Source organism: Borostomias antarcticus (assembly GCF_949987555.1).
Source record: "Borostomias antarcticus genome assembly, chromosome: 10".
Lineage (NCBI taxonomy): Eukaryota > Metazoa > Chordata > Actinopteri > Stomiiformes > Stomiidae > Borostomias > Borostomias antarcticus.
The window spans coordinates 23639414-23649868 of record NC_140243.1 but is presented as its reverse complement, the minus strand read 5'-3'; the positions used below and the strand labels follow the sequence as shown (position 1 = coordinate 23649868).

The 10455-nt window shown below is 49.0% G+C and overlaps 1 protein-coding gene across 1 annotated transcript; it reads left to right on the top strand.

Annotated features, from left to right (window-relative positions):
* Positions 1 to 2616: 2616 nt before the first annotated feature.
* On the top strand, positions 2617 to 8303 carry LOC311313619 (basic helix-loop-helix transcription factor scleraxis-like; the record flags this gene model as incomplete). Its single annotated transcript, XM_084443788.1, has 2 exons — positions 2617 to 3174; positions 8265 to 8303. The coding sequence occupies 2 exons, from the start codon at positions 2617 to 2619 to the stop codon at positions 8301 to 8303; spliced, it is 597 nt and encodes a 198-aa protein (XP_084299914.1).
* Positions 8304 to 10455: the final 2152 nt, after the last annotated feature.

Sequence of the window (10455 nt, the reverse complement as noted above, 5' to 3'; positions counted from 1 at the left end):
AGCAGCTGTGTGTGTGGTTCTCCCCAGGGCCCAGGGAGCAGAGAGGAGTGTGGCTAGTTCAGGCTTGGGCTGAGACCGGAGGCTGTGAGGCTGAGGCTGGAGGCTGTGAGGCTGAGGCTGGAGGCTGTGAGGCTGAGACAGGAGACTGGGAGGCTGATACAGGAGGCTGGGAGAATGAGGCTGGAGGCTGTGAGGCTGAGACAGGAGACTGGGAGGCTGATACAGGAGGCTGGGAGAATGAGGCTGGAGACTGTGAGGCCGAGACAGGAGACTGGGAGGCTGATACAGGAGGCTGGGAGGCTGAGTCTGGAGGCTGAGGCTGGAGACTGGGGGGCTGAGTCTGGAGGCTGGAGACTGGGGGGCTGATACAGGAGGTTGGGAGAATGAGGCTGGAGGCTGTGAGGCTGAGTCTGGAGGCTGTGAGGCTGATACAGGAGACTGTGAGGCTGAGGCTGGAGGCTGAGGCTGGAGACTGGGGGGCTGAGTCTGGAGGCTGTGAGGCTGATACAGGAGACTGGGAGGCTGATACAGGAGGCTGAGAGAATGAGGCTGGAGACTGTGAGGCCAAGACAGGAGACAGGGAGGCTGGGAGTCTGGAGGCTGGGAGGCTGAGACCGGAGGCTGGGAGAATGGGAGTTGGGGGGGGCTGAGACAGGAGGCTGTTGTCCCAGGGGGGCTGATTTTCAGGCTTCTCCTGGCTCGGTCCCCAGGCCCGTGTCCAGACGGCCCCCCGAAGCCCTCTCCTTCCCCCTCTCGCTCATCTCTCCGGACAGCAGACAGACGCTATAATGGCCCCATCCAGACGTCTGCAGTACCGGGCCCATGACCGTTTCCGAATTTTGACAGGTCCCTGACCCGTGCCAGAGGGGTTCAACAGGACCGAGACTGCGGGGGCGGGGGGTGGGCGGGGTGGCAAATGTGTGTGTGTGCGTGTGCGCGCGTATGTGTGTGTGTGTTCGCTGAGGGGTGTTTTTCATCAGCACATGAATAACACCCCAGAGCAGAGCTGAGTGGAGGGGGTGTAGGGGTGTGTGTGTGGGGGGGGGGGGGGTAATGACTATCAGATGGTGCTACACTACACTACTGTACTGAGGCCTGAAGGACGCGTCCCACACCAGTGACACAACGGATAATACCTTTTGTCATTTATACCCCAATAGCCTCAAATTCTCTTTCTCTACCATGTTGACATGAAAACACAACCAGAAGAGGTAAAAGTATAAATGTAAAAATAAAAAAAAGATAAAAAAAAAAAAAAATGAGCAAGACTGCCCAGTTTCATCGTATTAGCATAAATTATTGTAAGTGTATGGTATTGTAGAAGTCTTCCCGTGAACAGTATCGAAATGCTGCCACAATAAGCAGCTATTTCTTACCTCGGCGACGTATAGTTGGCTACCGCAGCGACCTGTACGCCAGTAACTGAGATTATGCTCAGAGGTGAACGTATTTCTCCCCCGAAGCACCTCTGTGCTCTGTGGTGAGGGGGAGAGCGATCGTGTTGGTCTGGCCACTGGGTCCTCAGAGATATGCTAAGTGGAGGGAGAGATCATGCTACTGCATCTCGATTAGACTAATGGCACCACAGACCTGGCAGACTCCTCCCCCCTGCTTCCTCCAGCGCTCTCCATCCGCCTCCAGCACTTCCTGTTTAATCAACCATGGCAACCGCTGTTAGCCACTTTCACGCCATCGGTTGCGCAGAATAAATATTGTGAATAAGTGAGGAAGATGGAGGTTGACGGAGATATTGTGTAACTTGACAGATTATAGGAGGTGATATGACCTTTCAACAGCGTGGCCTCCTGTTGCCAAGCCACAAGCTAGTGGCATCGGTGGAGATATGAGCGGATATGAACGGACTCTTTCCATAGTGTGGATGCTAGCAGCAGAGACAGGCCAGGAGTTGATTCAGGTCAGTGCTACCAGACTCTCAAGTGTGCATCTTGATGATGAAAGAAAGCAAAACATTGACAGAAAGAGGTTCCTCCCAGCTTCAAACCTCCTTGCTCCTGCCTCTATACCTCCCTTACCTCCTTCCTCCTTTTCTTTTATCTCCTGCTGCCTTTCCTCCTGCTTCCTTACCTACCTACCTTTTTCCTCCGTAGGTCCTACCTCCTAAAGAGCTCCTGCCTCCTTCCCTAACTCGGGGACTCACACATCACAGAGGGAGGGGCGTGGCCAAGCGGCTGACAGGCTCCTCCCCCTGGCTATAAAAGCGAGACCATACGGAAACACTCAGACAGAAGTCACACGTGGAGCTGAGTAGAGAGAGCGAGAGAGAGAGAGAGAGAGAGAGAAAGAGAGAAAGAGAAAGAGAGAGAGAGAAGAGAGGCAGACCACTCAGTGGAGGAAACACAGGCAAGCAGTAGAGCCAAGGGAACCAGAAAAACAGGCAGTCAGACATCCAGTCAGCAAGAGGAGGCCCTCTCACTGAGGGAGACGTATCCTTACAGGAGTGATTTCAGCCGGGCGTCATGAGTCCTTCCATCTCCCATCTGAGGATTAAGTGAACAGAAGGACCTGACCGACTAACTGGGATTCTAACCGTGATCAGAGGGTCTGGCTTACGTCCACCTGCCAGTCTTGATACGACCTCGGCCTCGTCAGGCGAAGATGTCGTTTGCGATGGTGCGTGCGGCGCCCGCTCCAGCGGGGCGGTTCCTGTACTCCGACATCGCCATGCTCTCCGAGGAGGACGAGGAGAACGGCAGCGAGGGCTCGGGCTCAGAGGAGACCTACCATCTGTCCGGCTCCTCCTCCTCAGGCCTGCACCTCAACAGGAAGAGGAAGCTGAGCGTGGCGGCGGGGATGTGCCAGGGGGTGGTGGGGCCAGTGGTGGAGGTGCGCCAGCGGAACGCGGCCAACGCGCGGGAGCGAGACCGCACCAACAGCGTGAACACGGCCTTCACCGCCCTGCGCACCCTCATCCCCACCGAGCCCGCCGACAGGAAGCTGTCCAAGATCGAGACGCTGCGACTGGCCTCCAGCTACATCAGTCACCTAGGCAACGTGCTGCTCGTGGGGGAGGGGCCTGTAGAGGGACAGCCCTGCCACACCCCTGCGCCCTTCTACCACGCCCATGGTCTCAGCTCCTCCCCTGTTCGAGGATCGGACCAATCAGCTCAACCCAAACACATCTGCACTTTCTGCCTCAGCAACCAGAGGAAAATGGTGAGTGGCGACAGAGTTGACCTCATAAGCACTGGTCTAGGGTCAGTTTGGAATTTAGTGCACTCACGGTAAGGAGATAGGGTTGGGTCAGGGTTGGCTGATCCTAGGCAGGGTTCAAATTGTCAAGAGAAGTAGCTTTCCTTCCTTGACGACCTAAAAGTAACCGACTTGTGACCATATCGAGCGCTGTTCAAATCCCTTCAAATCAAAGAAAAGGCACTTCATCTGTCCTCTGTTTTCACCAAGGTTCCTCAGGTGCAACCTTGCTACCTTTCCTCATATGCTTTCCTAGAATGTAGTGATATGTTCTTGCTAGATTAGGAGCCTCAGAGCCACCGTACCCCAGAGTTCCAGGTGGCAGAGATGGAGCAGTGAGGGACGGGGAGCAGAATGGTGCTGCAGTACAGTAGGAAGATATTATGGGATGGAAGACTGACTGTTTGGGTTTCATTTTAAGCTACTGCTATTATACTTAAAACTTGACCTGATTTACTGTACACAAAATGTATTGAGTGTGCAAGATAAAAGTTTGGGTGGGAAATCAGGTGTGATAATGATGATCATAATGATATCAGATGGTGAACAGTGGGTTTCTGTCTCAGTGTGACTAAGGTTTGTAATCCTCCGCAGTCAAAGAAAGTAGAACCCTCCTAGAACCGTCCAGAGACATGTACAGTACGTTCTTCCAGGGCCATACTGTACCTGAGCTCTTATTTCAGTTCTCGGCAGATGTGATGATTTCCTTTTTTCAATCTGAGGGTTTGAACTATCAATCAATCAATCAATCAAAGCTTTATTTGTATAGCGCATTTCATACCCAGAGGCAACACAATGCGCTTTGAACTAAAAGTGTCTGTGTCGTACTTAGCCGTTATTTATCAGTTCGCCTCACCAGGGAAGTTCCAAGGCGTTTGGAGGGTCAACTCATTACCTGACCGTTCACATTCACTTCAGTTTGCGTGTCAACCTAACCTGACATTGCCGGTCATAATCTGACGTAACCTAGCCCTGGTCTTATCCAGGGTGATGAATGAATGGCTGGTTGAGAAGTGTCAGGCTCCCCAGCAGAGAGGAACCCTACACCTCCACCCTGCCCCACCGGGGCAGTCCTGGACGGGGGCGGGCTGGGCGTCAGGCAGGGGTCAGGCCAGGAGCACGGTAATACTATCTGTCCTCATTATCCAGGCTCTGGCTTCCACTCCAGACCAGACTAGGCCGGAGCAGACTCAGTATGATGATGGTTGAGGTCAGGGAAAAATGGAAGCGAGGGTTTCACTTCATCATCGGGTGAAATATGGGGCTATAGGCTTTCTGGCCAAAGCCTCGGAAGTTTTGTGTAGTCGGTGAAGGAACGCTCAGCTGGGTGAAGTGAAGAGGATCATTGCTCACTTAGCCCATTTGCTTCTACCGCCGACTGTAAAATGCTCAACCTGTGTATCATTAAGGCTAATGGTTCCACACCGGGAATTTCATCGGTTCTTAACTACAGTCGATTCTGACTACTGTTAGCCATCACGGACCCCCAAGGTACACACAGCCAGAGCAGAGGTAAATGAAATGTGTGGACAGAGATGAGAGTGTGCTGGGGTCCCTACAGAGGGCCTGTATAAATCCCACAGCTGTCTGGGTGATTTACCTGAACATCCTGTGTTAACAGTCCCTTCCTCTCCACATCAGTACCACTGTCATCTACAGTACCGTACCTTCTGACTCTCTTAGTAAAGTCACTTTTATTTTGAGTGGCCCTATACATGACAGATGCTCAAATCATCAACAAACGAAATCAACTTAAACGTTGTTGTAAATTGAATGCAAGACTTTAAGTTTAGGGTTAGCAATAGTCACCAAAGTACTGTGCAGAATGTTTTTGTTGTTTTTCATACTATTCACAGCCTAAAGATTTTCCAACATCTTACACTACTTAGATTCTAATAGGATTACTCAACAGCGACAAAGGTGATTTTGAACATACAAGTTAGTTTATGGGCAGTTTTTGCAGTTAGAGTTAAATATTTCACATATTGGCCTATTCACATTGGCCTACTTTCAATTCCCAATTTAATACACAATGTTTGTGCCTGAGACAGAGGGATACCATGACATAGAGACCCTGTTAGAGGATGCTTGGACAATGCCATAAGTCTAACCCATTGAAATCAGATCTAAAATGAATGCCATAACTCCATGAATGATTCTGATTCAAGACTCAGCGGCAGTAAAAGTTTTATACATCATTTGTTCTGGGCTGTTGGAAATGTGGGCGTATGGAAACAGATTGTGACTACACAGAACTTCTCCATAATGAACAGAAAGGAAACAAATGTATATGGGCTCCAGCACCACGGCTGGAAGTCATTGACATTACAGAGCCGACCAGCAAATGAGATAATTGCCTTTTAAATGATTTATTCAGTGCTGAAACCTTGTCTCTACAATTAATTCTGGTGCTAATATTCAAAACAGATTGAGCCAAGCTTTGATGCTGTGTCAGAAGGATGAAAACGACTCTCCTTAGCTGCTCCTTGGTCCGCAGAGCGCTCGTTACTCTGGGAAAAACACCTCTCTACCATGTCCCAGACCTCTCCCTTTCTCCAGAGGAAGAATAGAATTAAATGAAACAAAGTCTGATAAATGGCATATTGCTTTTCGTCTCTGTTTTTACACATATCCTGTATGGGTCTGGAAGTTATAGAAGTTTAGAGACAGAAACCCAGAGAGCTAATCATCATCACCTTGAGTTTTTCATCCACGAACGCTAGCTCACTACTCCAGGACAGGAACGCTATTTCTATTTAAGCTACACTAAATAAAAACCATACTTGCTTTAACAAGTGAGTAAGTAGATCATCATGGCTTTTCTGTCTCTGGCATTATTCTCTATCCCTTAGTAATTGCTCGGGTAAAACTATTAACCTGTATTGAGTTCACTAAACAATGCATTATTTTGTAATGGAACAAATCCTTAAATTAAAGATGATGGATTGAGCTAAATCTATGTAAGTACACTAGTGGTATCTAAAAAAAATTCTAACAGCACAAACATAATTGTGTCATGTGAAAATGAGATCACAAAGGCATTAAAGAGATGTTAGTGAGTTCTGGCTGGTAATTGTGTGGAATTGACCCTGTGTGCAGAGTGATGGTTGCAGCATGCTTGGAGAGAGAGCTGTCTTTTCTCAAGGCTGCTGGCTTCATACAATTAGATCACTGATTAGAATCCACAGAATTTGAATTCTATTCCCATCCAAAGAGTTCTAATTCTATGGTTTCTCCATTGCTGCCTGACTGGCTGAAAGTACCTTGGCTGGCTGTTCAGTTCCAGCCAGATGGAAACCATTAGACCCTTCTTCATGATATGAAGCATATGAGTCAATTCAAATACCAAAACAAATATATTAGTTTGGTTAATGGCCATATTCATGCATTCAAATCATTAGGAGCAGATTGCCTTTATCTATTAGAGCAAAAAGAAAATACTTTTTTTGTTTTACTGAATAAATCTTCATGGTTGAAGAGTTGTATGCATCAAAACAGTAAAATTAAGGTGAGTGTTAGTAGATTCACATGTAGTGTGCTGATGTCTCAGTTGATTTAAATAGCAACTGGACCATGGCAGCAAAACACATCCAGGTTTTATTTTCAAACCACATACAGTACATACAGTTAGTGCAGCATGTGACGGTGGTAACTTTAGTTCATGTCTGGGTTTCCATAATGTGTAAGAAGTTAGACTCATTCAAGATTATTCACTTTCAATAACTGACAAATCCAATCCCGGGCAGAGGGAATATTAGCTACTGTGGTTTAGTGGCACACGATCATAAGACTGCCAGAGTTGTGCCAAAAGTGCAATTATTTTCCAACCACATCATTTTTTTACTATCCATTTTCCAAGTAGCCAGGAGCAAAATGATATGTTTGTGTTGAAAGTGTCTCATAAAGAGAGAAAGAGAGTATGGAAAATCCATACTTAAGTCAATTTATACTATGATGGTATTATATGATGTAAAAGTAAAGAAATTGAGGAAATTGATAAGATTCCTTGAATAGATTCTTCTACCAATGTGAATAAAACTCTTAGACTCCTGCACCCACAGTGTAACAATAATATTGTTCCAACATCATAGGTGAATACATCAGATAACTGAGTTAACAAAGAACAAATGACCCCCTGGAGTATTTCATATTCTCTCAGTGTTCCTAGCCTCACAGAGAGAGGGAACAGGGAGAGTGTGTTTTGTTATTTGATCTGACCCCATTAGATGACTGGGGTGTGTTTTGACTAGGAGACCTGGGGTTGAATCCCAATCCTCTTTCCTTGATTCCTTGCTCCTCTCTCCTTGCACCCTTGTCAGAACACATCAAAGGAGCATGCCACACAGGGAGGAGGGGGGGGGGGGGGAGGGGCAACCTCAATACGTTTTGAGAAAGCCGACAGGAAACGAGAGAGGAGGCATGCCAAGGAATCGAGGAGAGAGTATTAGGATTGAACCCCATGCGTAGCTTCGCAGAGCCAGTGGCTGGGGGAACAGTACCGTTCCTCCACCTCCACCCTCTCCCTCAGCACGGCCGGAGGAGGTAATGCAAACCAGGTGTGTCACAGAGCCCGGAGAGAAGAGGAGAGGTGAGAACGGAAAAAGTGAGCCTGTCTTCCTGGCCAGACGAGCTGCTGGACGTGGAGGAAGTGGCCAGCCAGGGAAACCGAGGCTGCCGGGTTGCTCGTGATAAAACAGACGAATGATAAACATCTGATACAATCCCATTACCGAGCAGCCCGCGATGATGTCACCGGGCCTCGCCGGCTGAAAGATAGGGTGGAGAGACGCGGGTCACGGCAACTTATACTTTCAACTCCGGGCGCGTGGTTATCGGGTGTCTCAGAGCAGGAGGGCCAGACTAGGATCAGGTCTCCCCGACTTGTCCATCTCATTTCACGGAAAACCGGTCCTTTGATCCGCACTCTTACTCTGAGGCGCTTGATAAATACCAGCCCAGGTCAAGTACTGTACATCTCATGTGTGAATGACCTTAAGGTCTTAAACATGGTGGAAACCAACTGTGTCTGATGATGTTTTCTCTGTCCTCTCTAGAACCGAGACAGAGACAGAAAAACAGCCATCCGAAGCTAACGAGAGAAGCCTACTACCGAACTCCGTTGGAGAAGAAGGAGAAAAAGAAGAAGGAGAAGAAGAAGAAGAAGAAGAAGGACATACACCACTTATGTGAAGGAGGATGGATTGACAATAGGCCTACTCGTCGAAAGTTGTGCTTGGGATGTGTACTGACGTGTATTTATATATGCTCCTATATCACAAACGCAATGTTATTTAACGGACATCAGACTCTTAATGGGTAATGTACACGTTGGCTGCCCATGTTGTGTTTGTTATCTTAGTCTAGCTCTTACTGATGAGCCGTGCTGGGAAGGGGAGGTGGGGGGGGGAGGGGGGGGACGGTGCGTGGCCGCCGGTGACTGACACCAGCTGCGTGGAGACGACAACGCGGACATTCCTCGTCACACCACACCACGGCACCTTCCTCCGATGGGACTCGAGACCAGGGTTCGATCAAACAACCTGCCATGCTGTAACTACGCTGTCTGTACGTCCCAACCGGCTCTTATACACACACACAAACGTCTTGCGCCGATAGCTGGATGCGGCATGTGGAGAGAGTGTCTGATGGTGGCAGCAGGTTTTCACATTAGCCCAAACCATTCTCTCAATCCCCAAATGAATCTATAAACTGTGCTGCGAATCCTCAAACAAATCCCCAAACGAATCCTGCAAATGAATCACAACCCTCAATGCTAGACTGTTATCGGGATATGCTGGACCTTACTGGGGTTGTATGATAAGAGACATTGTGGACCTTAACGGTTAATAAGAGACAAGCTGATGATAGAAATACATGCTGGACCTTCATAGTATTGATTAGAAGGGTAGTGTTTATAGAGTTCGTACATTCCTTCATGCTGGAAAAGAACTGAAGACGATCAATAAATCTCTGTGTACATACAGTGCTGTAGCTCCGCTGCCTGTTGATTTCTGTCTTGCCAGCCTCATCCCTAGCCCCAGCCAGCCTCATCCCCAGCCTCATCCCCAGCCCTAGCTTCAGCCCCAGTGCCAGCCTCATCCCCAGCCTCATCCCCACCTTCAGCCACAGGCCCGACACCAGCCTCTACCCCATGCAGGGCCAAAGCAGTAGATCGCATCTGCAGGTCAAGAATCTTGGAAGGCCGCCTGCCTTCCTGCCTGTCCCCTCGCTGTCCTCTTCTTTACCTTTGCAGCTGCCACGTGTTCCCTCTCCTCTCTTCTCCTCTCCTCCTCCCTCTGTCCTCTCTTCCTCCTCGGCTCTTCCTCCATTTTCCCAGGAGTGCCACTGGCTCTCTGGCGTGTCCATGATGTCTTTCCAATGTGTGCCGGGCTCAGTCGGTCACATGCCCGCCTCTCCCACGTGTCCACCGCCTTCCCGTCCGTCTCAGCGTCCGTCTTCATCCAACAAGGACCCCTTCGGACAAAGAACCACGGGTCAGACCATGTCTTTGGTGTCTTGAGGATAAACAAGTGATCAAACACGTCCCATCCTGTCCACAGATAGGTTCAGCCTTTCAGAGGCACCTCTGTGGCCTGTCAGCATCACAAAATAGGATACATCCCGTATTGAAACAGGTAGGAACAGTAATGGTGTCCATTGGGGAGAACTGCTCAGGGTTGGTGATCTTCTGCCCAATAGGGTCAGGGCCCGTGGGTGATAGACCCATACCATAATACTAAAGCCTCACTCCTCCACAATTTCATCTCCAGTGACAACCAACGTTCCCTCACATCTGGGTAATAGTGGAAAGAACAGCAGGTAATGGCTTTAGAGTGACACACAGTTAACGGGAACATATCATTTCTGTCTAATAACGGTTCTGGGAAACGTTTAAGAAACAGGGAGCGACATTATTTCGTAATACAGTACAGTCGCCATACTGAATGGAGCGGGTGTGTCTGTTTGTCTGCCTGCCTAGCTGCCTGCATGTCAGCCTGCCTCATTGTGTGTCTGTCTGCCTGCTTGCCTGTCTTTCCTCTGCCTGTCTACCTGTCTGTCTGTCTGTCTGTCTGTCTGTCTGTCTGTCTGTCTGTCTGTCTGTCTGTCTGTCTACCTGTCTGCCTGGCTGTCTATCTGTCTGCCTGCCTGCTTGCCTGTCTTTCTTCTGCCTGTCTGTCTGTCTATCTGTCTGTCTGTCTGCCTGTCTGTCTGTCGATGACGTCGGAGGCTAATCTACTGTTCTCG